Below are 21,600 nucleotides of genomic sequence, written 5' to 3'. Positions count from 1 at the left end.
TTCAGCAAAAGTAGAGCTGTGTATATTCGCTCCTTTTTTACCTGATAGGTGTTCTTTATATCTTGTTTTCACAGCTCTGCCTGTTTGACCAATATATTATGAAGGACAGTTATTACAGCTTAGTTTGTAAACAACTGAATTGGAAAACCAATCGCTGGCAATCTCTACTGAATGTACAAGATTTCTTTTTAAACTGTTATCTGTAGAGAAGGAGACGTTACAGTTTATATATATATATATATATATATATATATATATATATATATTTAGAAGACTTTTATCCTATACGATGTATTACCCAAGAAAGGAATGGAAATAAATCTTTTAGGTTCTTTGCTATCAGTGGGGAGGTTATTGCTCAAAGTCGAACAGTTTTGGGAAGTTTTCTTACTAAACAAGTAATCAATCATATTCTGATTGTACCCAATATTAACCGCAATCGCTTTGATGACATTCAATTCTTTTTGTCGATCGGCAGGTCATAAAGGAGTAGTTACCATACGGTGAATGGCAGAATGAAAAAACGCCGGTTTATGAGCTTTTGGATGAGTTGAGTCAGCAGGGATGACATTATCTGAATACGTTTCTTTACGGAAGATATTGACATTTAAGGAACTATTCTGTATAGAAATTTTTAAATCGAGGAAGTTAAGTTCACCTTTTTCATTCTGAAGTTCTTTTGTGAAGGAAATCTTTTCATGTAAACCATTGAAAGTATTGAAGAGAAGCACTAACTCATGATCAGTACCGTCAAAAGAAATGATAATGTCGTCAACATAACGTGCATAATAGCGGATTTTGTGGCGTAATTCAGAACTTGAACTGAAGAACGTTATTTCCAGGGCGTTGAGCTGTGAAGACGTTGCATACTTCCTAGTTACACCAACACCCATTGTGAGAGGATAAGAGGCGTGCAGAGCGCTGGTTGGTGTGTGTAGGTGTGTGGCGGAGAGTGGCTGCCGGCGGTGGTGGCTCGCGGCCCCGAGATGCTGGTGGCCTTCCACAGCTCGCCCTTCTCGGCGCCCCTGCACGCCCACGGGCTGCCGTCACCGCTCAGGGGCTTCGAGCTGGAGGTCAGCGTCGTCTTCTCCGACTCCGACTCGCTCGACTTCTCCAGGGATCCCCGCAGGTCAGTACAGTCGTTGTCTAACATCACAGTCGCAACACTCCGTCTCCTGAAATTCTTCACGGGGTTTGCAGCCGGATCATGTCGTCGTCCAGACACAATATTTCGGCGGACCAGCTGGCCGCCATCTTCAGGTGAGTTAATGCTTGTGCACTGCCTCGCCGGAACTGAAATCCAGCCATTTTTTTTTTTTTCCTTTATTGAATTTCAATTCCCCCCGAAGGGGGCGGGCTGGCAGCAGCTTAGGACGCCGCTCTGCAGCCTACAGATTTTCTGACAAAGAGCAGGAGAAGAAATAATAATAAAAAACAGGCGATAATATCGGGGACTTAGTGAGTAACAAGGTGAAAAGAAAATGGGGAAATTAAAACAAACAACAGAGGGATGATGAAGCGAATAAAAATACATACGGAGCAGACAGGGGAAACAATAGACAATTAAAAAAAACACGGCGACAGTCTGGATTCTGTTCGCAAAGTATATAAAATGCACACCCAGCGACAGCATGGTGTCTGTTCGCAACACAACACTGAATAGTCACTAGAACACAGCACGAAAAAGTCGGCAAAGGTGACACCACAGTCGAGAGCAGGTGGGGGGAAACTGGACAGGAGATGGGAAAACAAAAAGGGGGGGAAAGGAGAGTAAAAGCGAAGGGGGGGGGACCGGGAAAGGAGCTGATGGAGGATGAGGACCCATAAGAGGGGTGGGGGGCAGACGCGACAGGGAGGGGGGTAGGCACAGGAGGGGAATACAAAAGGACTGGGGGGGAGAAGGGAGGTAGGGAGAGGTGTAGTGGGGAGGAAACAGGACGGAAGGGGGGGGGGAAGAGGGAGCCCAGGGAAAGGACAGAGGAAAGGAGGGGGAGGGAGGATCAGAGTTGATAGGAAGGATAAATGGAGGGAGAGAGGGCATCATCCGGGAGGGGGAGTTGACGGAAGCCACCCTGGGAAAGGAGATGGAGGGTGTAGAGATGGAGGGCAGGGGGGACACAACGGTGAAGACGGGGCAGGGGGCGAGGATGGGAGAGGAGAGAAGCAACCAGGGGGTGAGGGGGTTCAAGACGGCGGGAGGTGTAGAGGATGCGGATATGTTCGAGGAAGAGGAGCAGATGGGGGAAAGGAATGAGATCATAGAGGATCCGCGTGGGGGATGGGAGGAATCCAGCCACAGCGACGGAAACCTTTATACACCATGAACAAGGCACCGCGCGTGCGCGAGATGATGGGCAGCGCCTCCAGGCGGCAAGTAGACACGCAGTGCGCTGGTGGGAGAAGGCGGCAGAAACGATAAATCGCAACAGCACTAGTTGGAAGAATCTAATGGTCGAAAAGAAGACCGTTGTTGTTTAATGTCGGACAAAATCGGATTCCATATCTTACTTAGAGGAAAATCTTTATCCTTGTTAATAATATTACTGGATAATCTAATTTCAATGGATCCTTTTAGAACACATTCCCAATAGCGAGAACCAGGAGAGATCAATTGTGTCTTGTCATACATCATCCCGTGTCCTTCGTCAAGGCAATGTTCCGCCACTGCCGACTTCTCAGGCTGGAACAACCGAGCGTGCCGATGATGTTCCACGCACCGGTCCTGAATAGTTCGAATAGTTTGACCAATATACTTCTTTCCACAGTGGCACAGAATTTCATAAACCCCGGGCCTCTTCAAGCCCAAATTATCTTTAACTGAGCCAAGAAGGACTCTAGTCTTGGCCACTGGCGTAAAAACACTTTTAATATTATATTTTCTTAAAATTCTTGAAATTTTGGATGATATACTTCCTGCAAAGAGTAAATAAGCAACAGCTTCAAAAGTATCCTCTACAGGCTCGCGTAACGGACCAAACTGAAAAGCACTGCATATTTGTTGTTCCGTGTATCCATTCTGTTTAAAAACAATCTTCAAATGATCAAGTTCTTCTTTTAGATGTTTGTCGTCAGAAATGGCATAAGCTCTTTTGACCAGAGTCCGCAAAAGTGTCTCATGAAGTAAATAAATCGGACAATCCAGAATGAGATTTTCACTCTACAGCGGAGTGTGCGCTGATATGAAACTTCCTGGCAGATTAAAACTGTGTGCCCGACCGAGACTCGAACTCGGGACCTTTTGCCTTTCGCGGGCAAGTGCTCTACCAACTGAGCTACCGAAGCACGACTCACGCCCGGTACTCACAGCTTTACTTCTGCCAGTACCTCGTCTCCTACCTTCCAAACTTTACAGAAGCTCTCCTGCGAACCTTGCAGAACTAGCACTCCTGAAAGAAAGGATATTGCGGAGACATGGCTTAGCCACAGCCTAGGGGATGTTTCCAGAATGAGATTTTCACTCTGCAGCGGAGTGTGCGCTGATATGAAACTTCCTGGGAGATTAAAACTGTGTGCCCGACCGAGACTCGAACTCGGGACCTTTGCCTTTCGCGGGCAAGTGCTCTACCAACTGAGCTACCGAAGCACGACTCACGCCTGGTACTCACAGCTTTACTTCTGCCAGTACCTCGTCTCCTACCTTCCAAACTTCTCATTCTGGAAACATCCCCTAGGCTGTGGCTAAGCCATGTCTCCGCAATATCCTTTCTTTCAGGAGTGCTAGTTCTGCAAGGTTCGCAGGAGAGCTTCTGTAAAGTTTGGAAGGTAGGAGACGAGATACTGGCAGAAGTAAAGCTGTGAGGGTCGGGTGTGAGTCGTGCTTCGGTAGCTCAGATGTTAGAGCACTTGCCCGCGAAAGGCAAAAGGTCCCGAGTTCGAGTCTCGGTCGGGCACACAGTTTTAATCTGCCAGGAAGTTTCAAATCGGACAATGTTAATGATGAACTGTCTTTTGGATGGCGATGATAAGCTTTGGGGTTTCTTTCTACATCTACATACATACTTCGCAAGCCACCATATGGTGGGAGGCGGAGGGTACCTTGAACAAATCCTAATTTCCTCTCCTGTTCCACTCGCAAATAGACCGAGGAGAAAGGGCCTATATATATGCCTTCTTACGAGCCGTAATTTCTCTTATCTTCGTGATACTTGCGCAGAATACACTTTGGTAACAGTGGAATCGTTCTGCTGTGCCGGCTGGGGTGGCCGAGCGGTTCTAGGCGCTACAGTCTGGAACCGCCTGACCGCTGCGGTTGCAGGTTCGAATCCTGCCTCGGGCATGGATGTGTGTGATCTCCTTAGGTTGGTTAGGTTAGAGTAGTTCTAGGGGACTGATGACCTCAGATGTTAAGTCCCATAGTGCTCAGAGCCATTTGAACCGTTCTGCAGTCGGCTTCAAATGCCTGTTCTCTAAATTTTCTCAGTAGTATTCCTCGAAAAGAACGATGCCTTACCACCAGAGACTCCCATTTGAGTTACCCGAACAACTCCGTAATACCTGCGTTTTGTTTGAAGCTACCGGTAACAAAAATAGGAGCCCGCTTATGAGTTGCCTTGATATCTTCCTTTGATCCGACCTGGTGGGGATTCCAATCATCTTGAGCAGTACTAAACAATGGATCACACTAGAATTGTATGCGCTGCCTCCTTCACAGATGAATCACACCTTTCTAAAATTCTCCCAATAAATCGAAGTCGACCATTCGCCTTCACTACTACAATCCTTACATGCTCATTCCATTTCATGTAGCTAGATAAATAATCGACGTGACTGTATCAAGCAGCATATTACTAATGCTATATTCGAACGTTATGGAATTTATTTTCCTATTCATTTCCATTAAATTGCTTTTAGACCGAGCTGACATTCGTCACACTAATTAGAAGTTTAGTCTAAGTCAGTATGTATCGTCCGCAGCTCGTGGTCGTGCGGTAACGTTCTCGCTTCCCGCGCCCGGGTTCCCGGGTTCGATTCCCGCGGGGTCAGGGATTTTCTCTGCCTCGTGATGACTGGGTGTTATGTGATGTCCTTAGGTTAGATAGGATTAATTAGTTCTAAGTTCTAGGGAACTGATGACCATAGATGTTAAGTCCCATAGTGCTGAGAGCCATTTGAACCAGGATGTATCCTCCTACAGTCATTCAACTTCGGAACCTTCCCGTAAACCACAGCATCGTCAAAGAATAGCCACAGACTGCTGCTTAGCCTGCCCGCCAGATCATTTACATATATAGAGAAGATCAGCGGTTCCATCACACCTCCGTGGACACTCTTGACGATTGCGTTCTCTTTGATGAACACCCGCTGTCGAGAGCAACGCATTGGTTTCTACCACTTAAGAAGTCTTCGAGCCACTCACATATCTGCGAATCTATTCCGTACCGTCCTACCTCCGTTAACAATTTGCAATGGAGCATCGTGTGAAATCCTTTTCGGAAATCTAGGAATGTGGACTCCGCCTGTTTCTCTTCGACCGTAGTTCACAGGGCATCATGTGAGAAAAGGGTACGCTGAGTTCCGCATGAGTGATCGTTTCTAAAACCACGCTGCTTTGTCGACGTAAGGTTTTTCGTCTCAAGGAAACTTGTTGCATTCGAACTGAGAATTTGTTGAGCAATTCTGTTGTAAACCGATGTTAGTTAATGTTGATCTGTAATTTTGAGGGTCTGTTTTTTTTTTTAATCCTTTTTATATGCAGGAGTCATCTGCGCTTTTTTTCAGTTGCTTGGGACTTGGAGCTGGCCAAGAGATTCGCGATGAAAGCAAGCTACGTAAGGGGCCAATATCGTCGAGTAATCTTTGTAAAACCGGATTGGGATTCTATCCGGACATTGTGGCATTGGTGCCCGTAGAAAGCAGTAGACTACGCACCAACTTCGGATTTCATCTCTCCCTTCCTTTAATCATAGCACAACATACACACTTCACACAAAATAACAGGTAGTGGGGAGACAACGCCAAACAACCTCAACTGTGACCTAGCCAAGAATGGCGGTGTAGGTTTTTCCGATGCCTCTTTATTGACTATACAAAGTACCACGGATTTTAGATACCACCATGATGCTCTACAGGATGCTTGCACTGCTGTGTGTTCACCCTTGAGCAAATGCGGAGGAATAAGTATATTATTAGTGGTCACACGGATAACATATTGTCCACATATAATTATTGTACTCAATTGTTTCTCTTATTTAGTTTCAATACACAGAAATGATACCTACACGACGTGTGCGTCTGCCAACAATACAAACACTAGTGTTTCATCACTACCCCAAGCATATTTTGTTACATATGATGAGTGCTAATTATCTGAGCAATCTTCATTCCATAACTAACTAGTAACTCCCTTTCTGTCATAAATCTTGAAGAATGGTATAATACGAGGGGCGGTTAGTAAGTAACAAAACACATTTTTTTCTCGATCAATTTCTCTTGAAGAAACGCGGAAGTTATTGTGGGACCTCGTGAAATAGTCCCGCTTCAGCTCCCAGAGTTTCGAGATGTTCCGATATATGTCGGCGTTATACGTTGCATTCAAAATTGCGGCTGTAACGGAGGCGCCTTCATAGCTAGCGCTGTCATTGAGTTTCTCCTGGCGGAAAGCCAGATAATCTCGGACATTCATAGGCGCTTGCAGAATGTCTACGGAAAACTGGCAACGAACAAAAGCTGATTGAGTCGTAGGGCGATGCGTCTGTCCGCATCGCAACAAAGTCGTGCAAACCTGTCTGATCCCCCACGTACTGGCAGGCCGCACACAGCTGTACAGTAATGACTTCTGAAATGTCGGAATGTGAGGGCACTTTCATCCGAGGTGTTCAATGGATCACAATCACACAGCTCACGGCACAACCTTCTCTGTTGGTAGTGCTGAGACATTCGTCCACCAGTTGGTGTACTCAAAAGTGTGTTCCGGGTTGAGTCCATTTCGCCTTACAGAAGACCATAAAGACCAACGAAGGATTATCTGTACGGAATTGCTTGCTTGTTAATACAATTTCTTGTCAATCATTGTCACAGGCGATGAAACATGAGTTCATCACTTCGAACCGGAAACGAAACGGCAATCCGTGGAGTGGTGCCACACCGCCTCTCCTCCGCACAAAAAGCTCAAAGTCGCACTCTTAGACCTTATAGTCATGGCGAAGCTCTTGTGGGACTCTGAAGGGGCTATTCTGGTTGATGTCCTCCCTCATGGTGCAACGATTAACTCGGAAGTGTGTTGTGCTACTCTCAGGAAATTGAAGAAACGTCTACAGCGTGCTCGTCACCACAAAAATGCAAACTAACTTCTCCTTCTCCATGACAACGCAAGGCCTCACACATGTCTGAGCATTCGAGTGGAACTCAAGAAACTTCACTGGATTATTCTTCTTCATACATCCTACAGCGCGGATTTCCACCTTCCGACTTCCATCTGTTTAGCCTAACGAAGGTTGCACTCCTTGAGGAACAGTACGTGGATGATGGGGAGGTTACTGATCCAGCAAGACCTTCGTTCCGACGTCGCCGAGTGGGGAGGTGTTATACGGGCATATAAACCGCCCCAATGAAGGAGGTTTAAACGCTGTTGCACTGAACGGAGTTTACGTTGAAAAACAGTTTTTTTTTGCCAGAAGACTGGGGAATAATGTGATGTTTTGGAATATTCAATAAAACCCACGTGCTTTCAGAAAACACATGTTTTCCATTATTTGTTGGCTTATGAGAAGCCCCTAGACCACGAGAGCCATGTTTCCTCACCTCCCGCCTACCTTTCATAGTACTTGCAGTGGATGCTGATGCAGTTTGGAATTCCCGTGTGATGGTCTGGGTAGATATCTGCCTATTGCAAATTATGATTCTCTTGAACTGTCGGCGGTCTCTGTCAGTCAACAGACGAGATCGGCCTGTACGCTTTTGTGCTGTACGTGCCTCTTCGCGTTTCCACTTCACTATCACATGCAAAACAGTGGACCTATGGATGTTTAGAAGTGTGGAAATCTCGCGTACAGACGTATGACCCAAATGACACCCAATCACCTGACCACGTACGAAGTCCGTGTTTCCGCGGAGCGCCCCATTCTGCTCTCTCACGATGTCTAATGGCTACTGAGGTCTCTGATATGGAGTACCTGGCAGTAGGTGGCAGCACAGTGTACCTAACATGAAAAACGTATGTTTCTGGGGGTGTCCGGATACTTTTTTATTTCATAGTATACCTGTGCTCTGTTCTTTCTAGGAATGTTTACTGTGCTTGACATATCCTTTTTGTCATTTATGTATACAAGCATCAAGATTTTCTCATTCACTGACACTGTTCTTCTACTTATTTCATCTACCCTGTATCCACATGCCTCACTGTACTTCGCAGATATTAATTTTGATGTGATTTTGTGCGGTAGGGAGTTCGAGATCACGCAGAAAATTAATTTTTTTACGTTGTAAATACGTGTCGAAAAAACAAAACTATACCACTATGTCAGTTTCAGATGTCACATCTGTCACGGAAGTCTTTCATTGACTTCACACTCCTATACTTTGAACTGGGTGTATTAGTGATAAATTGTGGATCTCTCTCCTTCCTTTTATCCTGTTTGTACGATAAACATATTTTCGGCAACGATGGACAGCAAATGCAACGTTCGTCGATAAATGCATGACGGAACGATTATTAGTACTAAATGGGAGTATGCGTTGGACGCAGGTAAGCGGAACATTTGAATTACGAGTACAGATATTCAAATATTCATGTATGAACAGATAGCTACTGGCAAAACAATGCAAGCGAAATATATGAAACGCTTTGTTAGAGAGCATCAAAAGCCGATACCTTTGCATAGAATGCGGCAGAATATTGGGATCATTAATTAAGACTTGTTCAGGGATTTCCATAACAACCAAAATATTACGTTGATCACTGAATCCCAGTGGACCGACTGCCAGCTATTATATTCCACCTGCGCTTGAGGAATTACCAAATCTACACAGCACGTGTTTTAACAGGCTTAAATTTTTTAGTGGTTTAAGTACATACACGTGTTGTAATCATAGTCGTTGTGAATATAATGTTTTCCTGTCTACTGATGTTTAATGGCTCTTCAAGAAGGAGTTGATATAGACAGACCTGTTATCCAAGTTTTGCAATGACGTGTGAAGTAAATATGAAAATAAAAAAGTATAAAAATAAAAACTAACAGTACAAATCACAATTTATTTTCGTTCTGCTGGAGGTAACCAGATCCGGTTATAATAACCCTCATTAGAGATTTACGCTGTGTAACACTTTGATGTATCCGTAACCGATTGCTATTATCCGTTCACCATTACACCATGTATTCTTCCGCGTTTGCTTCTTGCATGGGGGCTTTATTAAATAAATTTTATAATTATGCAAATAATTTTTTACTGTCTGTCCGGTTACGCAGTCTCTCGTAAACGGCTGGCCCTGACTAGTATTATTACGCAATCTGACTGCTTAGAATGACAACAAGAATGTTAGAAAATTTCTGTTAGCACAATTAATTAATTAAGTCCCCAGCAACTATAAAACCTACGAAATAACAAACACAAGTGTAGCTGTTCTGTATGTGGTAGTATGACTCAAAGCACATCTGGCACGGTTCTTCTTCAACAAGACAAGAATTTTTAAATACCAATTATACTGACGTGATAAAAGAAAATTAGAAATACTATAATTGCGCAAGAAAACCAGAATTACACTCTAATACAAGAACACAAGCCAGATGCTTTGTTGACTGAACCTGTAATGATGCATTCTTTGAAACACACAAATAAATAAAGAACATATCGCTTATTTACCTTCATATATATTGACGAAATGCACTCTGATCATTACAATATCTCCATTAGAATAACATCTGCTATCTCTCCCATCAAATAACTGCATAAAACATGGAACAAACACTCCCTACTACCACATCTCACTCTGACTTCACGACAAGCAGTGTCCACCACAACTTCTCGGTAAGAACTGCTTGCCGCTACGTCTCAATAATCACTGCCAGTGGAGGCGGCGGAACAAAACTCTCTGGCGCGATCTCTGGCGCTGTGGCTCAGTGTAGCCACCTTTCATATGCCCTTCCTCCACGGGCTAGAATTTGATGGTATTTTTGCCAGCATTGGTGGTGAAAATACCACCAAATTCATCAAAAAAAAAGTAGAGACAAAAATAAAAGATAATATTAATACGTAAATATCATATAACTAGATAAAATTTTGGCTTTGCACTGACCTTACAATAGCCTAATATATAAAATACAGTAAGGAATACAAATTCTTTCATACATATGACTTTACATAATAGTTTACACAAATATCATGTGGTTAAACAATTCAATCGATAGCGTCAGCAATGACGAATATGAGCAGGTAAGAGTCTTATAACTTTTCACAAACAGTAATACACAAAAAATCAGTTTATACAAATATTCACATAAAATGCTTTCATAACAAGTAGTTGACAGTTCCAGCAGTAGCACCCAGCATTGTTGGACAGGTGCAGACACCATTAGGTGACATCATTTCAGCAGAAGCAGTACATCAGTGGCACCCAGCAATGTCGAGTAGGTGCAGACTCCAACAGGTGACATCATTTCAGTAGAAGCAGCCCATCAGTGGCACCCAGCAATGTTGAGTAGGTGCAGACACCATCAGGTGACATCATTTCAGTAGAAGCAGTCCATCAGTGGCACCCAGCATTGTGGAGTAGGTGCAGACTCCAACAGGTGACATCATTTCAGTAGAAGCAGTTCATCAGTGGCACCCAGCAATGTCGAGTAGGTGCAGACTCCAACAGGTGACATCATTTCAGTAGAAGCAGTTCATCGGTGGCACCCAGCATTGTGGAATAGGTGCAGACACCATCAGATGACATCATTTCAGTAGAAGCAGTTCATCAGTGGCAGCCAGCAATGTCGAGTAGGTGCAGACTCCAACAGGTGACATCATTTCAGTAGAAGCAGTCCATCAGTGGCACCCAGCAATGTTGAGTAGGTGCAGACACCATCAGGTGACATAATTTCAGTAGAAGCAGTCCATCAGTGGCACCCAGCATTGTGGAGTAGGTGCAGACTCCAACAGGTGACATCATTTCAGTAGAAGCAGTTCATCAGTGGCACCCAGCAATGTCGAGTAGGTGCAGACTCCAACAGGTGACATCATTTCAGTAGAAGCAGTTCATCAGTGGCACCCAGCATTGTGGAATAGGTGCAGACACCATCAGGTGACATCATTTCAGTAGAAGCAGTCCATCAGTGGCACCCAGCATTGTGGAGTAGGTGCAGACTCCAACAGGTGACATCATTTCAGTAGAAGCAGTTCATCAGTGGCACCCAGCAATGTCGAGTAGGTGCAGACTCCAACAGGTGACATCATTTCAGTAGAAGCAGTTCATCAGTTGCACCCAGCATTGTGGAATAGGTGCAGACACCATCAGGTGACATCATTTCAGTAGAAGCAGTCCATCAGTGGCACCCAGCAATGTTGAGTAGGTGCAGACACCATCAGGTGACATCATTTCAGTAGAAGCAGTCCATCAGTGGCACCCAGCAATGTTGAGTAGGTGCAGACACCATCAGGTGACATCATTTCAGTAGAAGCAGTCCATCAGTGGCACCCAGCAATGTTGAGTAGGTGCAGACACCATCAGGTGACATCATTTCAGTAGAAGCAGTTCATCAGTGGCACCCAGCAATGTCGAGTAGGTGCAGACTCCAACAGGTGACATCATTTCAGTAGAAGCAGTTCATCAGTGGCACCCAGCATTGTGGTATAGGTGCAGACACCATCAGGTGACATCATTTCAGTAGAAGCAGTCCATCAATGGCACCCAGCAATGTTGAGTAGGTGCAGACAGCAGTCCATAATATTCACTATCACTAATCACACTGTTCATCAGTTTATAAGCAGAAAGTAAACATGTCCTATTGGCACCAATCATGTAGAAATAGTACAAGTAACAGTCCATAATATTTACTATCACTGCTCACACAGTTCATCATCAGAAATTAAACATTTCTAAGTGTCACACATCATGTTGAAAAGTGCAGGTAACAGTTCATAATATTCACCATCACTACTCAGACAGTTCAAGCATGAATAATAGTTTGAATACACGTACAAATGCTTTCACAATGCTCTTACACTAAACATACAAATCATAACAAACACACAAATGATATCAGATAATTGTCATATTACTATTACAAATACACAAACATCAGTAAACCTATAATATTTATGGGCGTCAGTGCAAGCCACTACAAACAAATTAAATAATATTTAGGAGATAGGTGGGTAGGATTAGGAAAGGAAAACACACAATACACACTCACTCATCTTTCATCCACATTAAGTACTACTGTGTAATTGAATAGTGTTAACTGTGTAAATGCACTTCTGTCAAAATTTCATGTTCATCATGTGTATCAAGTAGTAGTGACAGCAATGTATAACAATGTATAACAGTCAATAATAGTTAAGTCAACGTCATAGTCATCATGTCAAGACCAATGTTTGCCAAGCCAGATCAAAATGTACGGTTGCTTAACAACTGTCAGTGTGCCAAGATATGCAACTTCCTCTCTCCAAAAAAAAAAAAAAAAAGTACATACTGCTTAGTGATTTAACAAAGTGTGTGTAGACAATTTTCCTTCCATTTTAGTGTTCTAGTCTGCTATCTTCATCCTCCTTGTTCCATATAGACCAACAAAAAAAAAAAATATGCACCTCACTTACTTTACCTCTTATACACCAAAACTCCAATCAACTTCATATAATCTCAATACCTCAATAATACCTCTTCAATACGTCTATACATATAAACCTTATTGCCAGTATCATTTCACTTCCATAACAACTCTTTCCTCTAGTCAGTCTCCTCGAATAAGTACAGATAAAATCCTAATGCAAACCTCATCATCCCATACAATCCGAAGACACACTGTCAACACACAACCTCTGTGTAATCCATCTGAGCCAAATCTTCTACTCATTATGAATTATAAACAAAGAAATGCATACATGACCTCTAACAGACTTAGTTCGAATAACTCTCAGTAATTAAGTATGATTACGGAGTGTGAATGATCATAATATTTCACAGTGTGTACACCACTTCAAGAATTATGGCAAACAGAAGCAAACATGTGGAGTATTTCTTGTGTCAAGTGTCACTTCCTATTTCAATTGCTCACGAAAAATGCAGTGTAATAACTGTCAATGGTTTAAACCTAGTTTTGGTATGTCATGTCGTTAGCTTCCTTCCTATTAGCATAAATTTATACAGCTTCCATAAAACCTCCAGCTCATGTGACTTCTATGACGTTTCTTGTACTAAAGTCACTCGTCGAATTACTGCAGTTCATTTTCTTATGTTAAAATATAAAGCACTGAGCGTAAGCAAAACAAGCAATAGCGAGTAAATATACCAGTAGTGAACAGAATGTCAACAAGTGGATGCAGCACAATTCTTACAACGAGGCTCCGCCAAGCGAACAATCTATAATTAATACAATAATGTGACCTAAACTCTATGTTCATACACAGTATATCAGCATTTCTATATACCAAATTAAAGTATAGTTATGACAACAAGCAGAAATGTGTAAATATGCAATCCATACGCATAGCAGTAAACATATATCTTACGTACTAAACAGGTCATTAGCATCGTATCAGCGTAAGCAAATAAATGTTCATATGTAATCTTAATAAGTAAACATGAAGGCGAAGGCAGATAAATCACAAAGTATAACTTACATACCTAACCACATCAGCACAATTAATCAGGTGACAATTATAATTTAAATAAATAGGCACAGCTGGCACATAATTAAAAAATATGACATCAGTGAAAAAGCAGTGCAGCCAAGCGATGCATAATATACACAAGTTACAACCCAGTTCATTAATAATCATTGTCAAAATCAGTTAACGTACGCAAGCACGTCGCTTCACAAGTAAATTCATAGAACATGAAATTTAGCACAAAGTATGAATCACGTAATCGCGAGCAGCAAATTACGTCTAAAGTACGTACCTAAGTGGAAATATGTTACCTGAAAAATAAACTCAATTAATAGTTACCTTTTTTTAGTTTATTAGTTTCTTCTTGGAAATTACATTCTTCCTGAAAATTTCTCGATAGCAAGTCGTCTTAACGTCGGACACGCACAGAATTTACCTGAAGTTCTTAAATATTTTATAGAACCGTATCCTGAAAAATACTGAATGTAAATAACATAATTCATCAAGTCACTATAGCTTTATACTGATTTTATTCGGAGAAAGACTGTATTTGTTTACGGCTGTCAGTGCATTCGCACCGAGCGCTCGATCAGCTGTAGGCGCGTGACGTAGAAAGCAATTGTTTGCGGTCAACGACTGCCCTGTGCGGCGCGCAGACTTGACTGTTGCTTTGAGTATATGCCGCCGCTAAAACACAGCGCGGTATCCTTGTACTCTCTGCGTGTTTACGTAAACTGTTGGTTTCTCGAAAGTATGTCATTCCACAAAAATTTTAACGTTTGATATATGATGTATTCCCTTAGAGCGTCTTGATTTAAGAGTTTCTACTTCAACAGTGTTATCATGAATAATTTTGCGAATTCTATATGGACCGTTATAAAGCAGAAAAAATTTGCGACACAAGCCTTTTCCTTTGTGAGACAATCGATGAGACTTAATTAACACTTTTTGACCAACTGACAAGATTTTTAAACGACCAGGACGCTTAGCTGATTTCTCTCTTCTAGCAGCCGCAGATGCAATATTTTGTAGAGCCAGGTTGACAACTTCAGAATGCCGCAGTTTCCGTGAAGGCGGAAAAGGAACGATTTCAGAAATGCGATTTGTCGGTGCTTTGTTTTTTTAATATCAGTATAGGCAGTAAAGAAGTTGAGTCATTAGGAAGTTCATTCAGAATGTTTTGAAAAATATGAAGATACTGATCCCACGTTCTGTGATTCTGATGACAATAACGACGACACAATTTATTGATTTCCTTCATCCATCTCTCTGAAGCGTTAGATTGGGGGTGAAAAAGTGAAATGAAAATTGGTTTAATTTTACGACGCCATAGAGTACGAAGCCAAATTTTAGAACGAAACTGTGATCCATTATCTGATATAACCTTATCAACATGACCCACTTCTTTAAGAAAATCTTTGATGAAAGCGTTAGATACTGAACGAGCTGTTGCTTTGCGTAACGGTGTAAAACACACATATTTTGATGTCAACTCCACTCCTACGAAAATGTACGCAAAACCATTAGTAGATCGAACCACTGGACTGAACAAATCAACTGCAGCCATGTCCTTTAATTTCGCTGGAATGATAGGAAACAACGGTGCTCTGTGAGAAATTGTTGGCGGCTTAGCCTTTTGACATAATTTGCATTTGGCAAGAGCAAATCGAATACGTTTTTCCATATTATTGAAGTAGCAATTTTCTCGTAATTTATGAAAGCATTTTCTGGGACCAAAGTGTGCATAACTGAAATGCGAATACCAAATCAGCTTATTAACCCACTCATCAGGAATACAAACTAACCAAACAGAGTTGTCGACCGATTTTCGTTTAAAAAGAATGTCGTTGCGAACTAAATAATGCTGTCTAATTGCTACGCTTTCCTTTCTCCTCCACTTCTCCCTAATGTCCTTCCAGATTGGATCCTTATTTTGCTCCTTAGCGATGTCCTGGAGCGAAGACGAAATAAAGTTCTCAAACGCAACACCTTGAATATACATCAAACAATAATTGTTTTCGTTGCAGTCCTCTTCAGCACTTCGTTTCAAACCCATAGGTGCACGTGATAAAGCATCAGCAACAATATTTGAAGAACCCTGTATGTAAACAATACTAAAATCAAATTCCTGTAGGTACAACGCCCATCGTGACAATCTGCCGTGAGTTAATTTTGTCGACATAAGAAATTCCAGAGCTCGATGATCGGTGTAAACCTTAGTATGTCTGCCAAAAAAAAAATGTCCGAAATTTTGTAAAAGCCCAAACAACAGCCAAAGCTTCAAGTTCCGTAATCGAATAATTCTTTTCTGATTTAGAGAGAACACGACTTCCAAATGCAATAGTTTTCTTTACTACAACGCCGTTTTCTTCCATCTCTTGAAATAAATGTGCACCTAGGCCTTTGTATGATGAGTCCGTCGCCAAACAAAAATCTTTAGATAAATCCGGATGTGAAAGAAGTGGAGCAGCAACTAAAGCATCACGGAGTTGTTCAAATTCTGACTGAGATTCCTCATCCCAACACCAATTAGATTTCTTTCCAGATAGTTCACATAAACGAGGTGTGGCCAAATCGTCCAATCTAACAAAGCGTCTAAGAAAATTACAGACACCAAGAAAACTACGAACATCACGTTTTGTACTTGGAACAGCATAATTACGAATAGCGTCTAATTTTTCTGGATCAGGAAGAATACCTTCTGTAGAAATAATGTGACCGAGAAATTTCACCTGAGAACGACCAAATTCAGATTTTTCTAAGTTCACCGTAATGCCAACTCTTGCAAAGATACTTCACAATGAATCCAAAATTTTGTTGTGCTCACTCCAAGAATGTTTAGCAATAAGATTGTCGTCAACATATGAAGTAATATTGTCACGCAGATAAACAGGTAAAATTTCATTTAAGCTACGAATGAATGCTGCTGAAGATACAGTAAGTCCAAACGGTAATTTCCGAAACTGGTAACAGTTACCAAAGGCTAAGAAGGCAGTATATTTTCTACAATCAGGGTGGAGTTCTATTTGCCAAAAACTTGCGCGCATATCAATCGTGGATAAAACTTTAATTACATGAAAATGTTGAAGAAGTTCATCTAAATTTTGTGGACGGTCAGTTTCAGGAATGATGATATTATTTATCTGTCTGGAATCCAGAACCAAACGAATTGACCCATCCTTTTTAAGAACAACGTGTAATGGGCTAGTATAAGGACTGACTGCAGGCTCAATAATGCCCTGATCTAACATGTACTGAAGTTCATTCTTAACCTTGTCTCTGTAAGCCAAAGGAATTGCGTACGTTTTCCCCCGAAATGGTGTGTGTTCTTTTACCTTAAATAAATATTGTAAGCCTTGTATAGTTCCTGTGTGATGTCTAAATACTGTAGCATGTGAAGTCAAAATGTGGTGCAGCTCTTCTCTTGCAACGTCATCTGGCACTTCAGCTTTCTTAACCTTTTCATTAATTAATTCTTCGCTATTAATTATATCATCCATCGCGTCTCTGTATCTATTGTCATTGTCATGAATAAACACACTGTCGTCATAATGCTCAACGAAAACATCAGAAGTAAGAAACCTTAAACATTTTGTATCTGATTCAGATCTTGCTAAACACTCGAAAAATTTCAAACATATAGGCATTCCGGCAACAGTCAAATTCACACTTCCTTCTTTAAAGTTCAAAATTGCCTTATGTGCGTTAAGAAACTCCATACCTAATATAATTTGTGTACTGAGTAATGGAACAATAATAAAATTAGCAGAAAATTCGTATCCTTGACAAATGAAATTTAAGTTGGACTGTTGTTTAACTTCTACACTTTTTCCAGAAATCGCTCCTCGAATTGTAGTTTTAGAAATAGGTAACACAGGACAGGCAATAGTCCTTTCACATATACGAAAAACTGATTCACTAATGACGTTCAATGGGCTCCCAGAATCTAAAACTGCAGTGAACTTATTCTTACCCACACATACTTCAATAACAGGATGTAAAAAAGCGTCTACATTATTTTCCTTTTCGTCTATCAAAATGTCTCTCATGTCTTCCAGGCGTACGTAGTGTAAAGTCGTAGTGTCATTACTTTCTGAACCGTCTATATTGCTGCCAGAAGCCGAAGCTGCTAGTCATTGTCGATTGTTTGCGTCACGTCTTTGATTATTCGCGTCATTTCGCGGATCCATTTCTACGATTTGCACTTGTCTCTCTGAAGTTCTGTCACGTGGAGGATGCCAATTAGGTCCCTCCTGTCTGTTAGATACAAATTCTTGGTTGTGTCTGTTATTAAAATTTCTGTTTTCCTGTCTGTCTACATAACTACTTCTTGTGTAATTTCGACTGTCACTTCTGAAATTATTGTTGTATCTACTACCCTGATTATTTCTGTAGTAAGAATTTCTATTACTGTATGAATAATTTCTGTCTTGGTGATACCGATTACTGTTTCCGTATGATTGATCATTCCGGTACGAATTACCGTTATTATAATTGTCTGTGTAATTTCTGTTAGAACGTCTGTTATTGTCATAAGGCTGGTATCTATTGTCCTGTCTGTTACGTCTGTCATTCTCAAAGTTACCCATATAACGCCCGTTCCGATCACTATCCCGTTTCTCTGAAAATCTATTGTAATTACTGTTACTGAAAAAGTTACAAGAAGTCCCGTCGTCGTTGTCATACTCAAGTTCTTGCAACAAAGTCTTAAAAGTCTCGATGTCGTCTTTACATCTTCCGGCTAAAGCAATTTGTCTTATGGATTGTGGCAGCTTAGTTAAACAAATGCGAATTAATTCAGTCGGGCTATAAGGGTGGGAAAGGAACTGATTCTTTCGAATCATGTCTTCAAAATATTCCGCTGGCGTGCGGAACTCAGACTGTTCGAAATTACGCTGCATAATAAGACTGTGTTTGACTCTGTCTTGCGTGTTTTCGGACCAATATGCCGATAGAAATGCATATAAAAATCATTTAGGCTATTACAATCTCTAATGAGTGCGCGCATCCGCGTCGCCGGTTCGTTTTCTAAATATCCACACATAAATTCCAGTTTGTGACTTAGTGGCCAATTTGGTGGAAGTGCGTACATAAATTTATCTAACCATGCACATGGATGTATGTCATTCTTAGAATTGCGGAAGATCTTAAATTTCCGAACAGTCAAAAAGTGTATATAGTCAAAGTTTTCGCCTCGTGGCGACAGACCTACCGCGTCTGTCCCAGTCCCAATGTCGATTATTGTTAAATTCACGCGCCTGGCGCTCTCTTGTTGCATCCCGTAAATGAAACAAATTATTTCTTCAAACCCCTCTGGTATCTGTGATTCTAAATTTCTTGTGCCGTCTTTTCCTACGATTTCGCCTTCAATCTGTTTGACTTGCTTTTTTAATGGCTCAAATTCCCTTTTCACGCGTTCATTAAATTTTCCCTGATTTTCAACATGCTTATTTATGTTCTGGTACTCTTCTGTTTCTGCAAATGGCAATGGTGCTGTATCATCTGAATCTTTGTCCCCATGTAAACTAAGATTTGTCAATTTATCTGATATCTCCTCAACTCTTTCCGCTAAATCACCTATTTTTTCTCTCTGTTTATTTACGTCTTCCGTAAGTGTCGTGACTCGGGTTTCGGTATTAACACATTTGGTAGTTAACTGTTCATACTGTTGTGTTAGGTTATTTAATCTGTCATTTGGTACGGATTCCTCGATTCTCTCAAATATTTCTTCCTTATCTTTTGCACGTTGTAAATTTAACTCTGAAAATTTCTGTACTATCACGCGATCTCTTTCTTCCTGTTCTCTATCCTGTTCCCTTTGTCTAATCTCTACTGCAACTAATCTATTATTGTGAGCATTCAAAATCGGTTGTACTTCTTCTTTGATTTCTTTCTTTAATTCCTCTTTCATATTTTTGAAACATGTCCCTATTCGTGAGTCTAACCGTGTTTCCAAAGTTCCAATCTCTGTTTTTAATTCAGATCGCAAAGTTCCCATCTGTGATCCCAAATGTAATATAGCATCCATCAACTGCTCCATGTTAGCCGGCTCGAAATTCTTTTCGCCCCTAACATTTCCCGCAAAACTAACTTCCTTCTGCATAGCCATAAAGCTATATGTGTTCGATACTATTTCAGAATCTTCTATCGTTAATCTCGTATTCTGTGAATTTTCTGATTGAGAAAAATTTTGAAATGGTTCCGGACTATTTTCCCGACTTATTACATTGTTTTCCACTTCATTATTCATCACACTGTTCTCCTGTGTTGGCGAGTTCGCCATGTTAACAATTTCGTCATTCTCACTATTCATCATTTTTGCCTTTTTCATTGATCGCGTAATCATTTACAAAACATACAAAACTCGTCACTGTACGAAAATTACACACAATGCCTCCTTATGTCCAACAATACCATTCACTCGAAATGTTTCCCTCAAACACGATTGACGAACAATTGAAATAATTGCACAAAAGCGTCAAACGCGTATACAAGACAACAAATCAAATTCTAAAAAAAAGAAAATACCATTAGAAGAATGACAATTACCAAATCTACACATGCAAAATAGACTACAATTACTAAACTACAAATTACTACAACAATGCTACGGTCTACTATTTTTACAATCAGAAGATTCCAAGGGTCGATCCGAAGCAGCGGTCGCCACGTGCATGGGGGCTTTATTAAATACAATGCAAATATTTTTAGTAGCTGTAAGTCCGATTACGCAAGTCTCGTAAACGGCTGGCCCTGACTAGTATTATTACGCAATCTGACTGCTTAGAATGACAACAAGAATGTAAGAAAATTTCTGTTAGCACAATTAATTAATTAAGTCCCCAGCAACTATAAAACCTACGAAACAACAAACACAAGTGTAGCTGTTCTGTGTGTGGTAGTATGACTCAACGCACATCTGGCACGGTTCTTCTTCAACAAGACAAGAACTTTTAAATACCAATTATACTGACGTGATAAAAGAAAATTAGAAATACTATAATTGCGCAAGAAAACCAGAATTACACTAATACAAGAACACAAGCCAGATGCTTTGTCGACTGAACCTGTAATGATGCATTCTTTGAAACACACAAATAAATAAAGAACATATCGCTTATTTACCTTCATATATATTGACGAAATGCACTCTGATCATTACAATATCTCCATTAGAATAACATCTGCTATCTCTCCCATCAAATAACTGCATAAAACATGGAACAAACACTCCCTACTACCACATCTCACTCTGACTTCACGACAAGCAGTGTCCACCACAACTTCTCGGTAAGAACTGCTTGCCGCTACGTCTCAATAATCACTGCCAGTGGAGGCGGCGGAACAAAACTCTCTGGCGCGATCTCTGGCGCTGTGGCTCAGTGTAGCCACCTTTCATCGTATCTCACTGCATTTCGTTTCAAGGAGCGGAAGCCAAACTGTGTCCATTACAGCTAAGTACGATCGTAAGGATACGTTTTATGCTCTGTTACACGCACATAGGCCGTGCGAAATGCAGGACAACAGCTTTACGGTGCATTTTACTTTGACGTCACTGGCCAGCCAGCTGGTCCAACTAACTGGCAATGATGTGACCAGTTGCAGAGAAACAACATGGCTTCATGTGTCATTTAATATTTAAAGCGAGTAAAATAATATTTCTGCAAGACTCCAGCACCACCACATGTTTCTTAGGTGACCAGACGGCAAGCGAAAAATGGTTTCGTTCTCACCTAACATAGTATTCTAATGACAAACAAGTGTGAAGATAATTATCTGAAGTAACTAAGTATGAAGCAAAAGCATAACGTAGAAATTTCACCGTATTGGTGAATACTGAAGCCACTGAAGGCA

General features: G+C 41.2%; 1 protein-coding gene across 1 annotated transcript in view; it reads left to right on the top strand.

Annotated features, from left to right (window-relative positions):
• The window catches only part of LOC126176565 (uncharacterized), a 469,138-nt gene that overhangs the window by 363,664 nt on the left and 83,874 nt on the right, over positions 1-21,600 (top strand). Inside the window, exon 7 of the mRNA XM_049923725.1 lies at positions 939-1,129. Coding sequence (XP_049779682.1) covers positions 939-1,129 — 191 coding nt within the window. The remainder of the gene's footprint in view (positions 1-938; positions 1,130-21,600) is intronic.

This window comes from Schistocerca cancellata, chromosome 3, assembly GCF_023864275.1.
Source record: "Schistocerca cancellata isolate TAMUIC-IGC-003103 chromosome 3, iqSchCanc2.1, whole genome shotgun sequence".
In the NCBI taxonomy this organism is placed as follows: Eukaryota; Metazoa; Arthropoda; class Insecta; order Orthoptera; family Acrididae; genus Schistocerca; species Schistocerca cancellata.
This window is presented reverse-complemented; position numbering and strand designations above follow the sequence as displayed.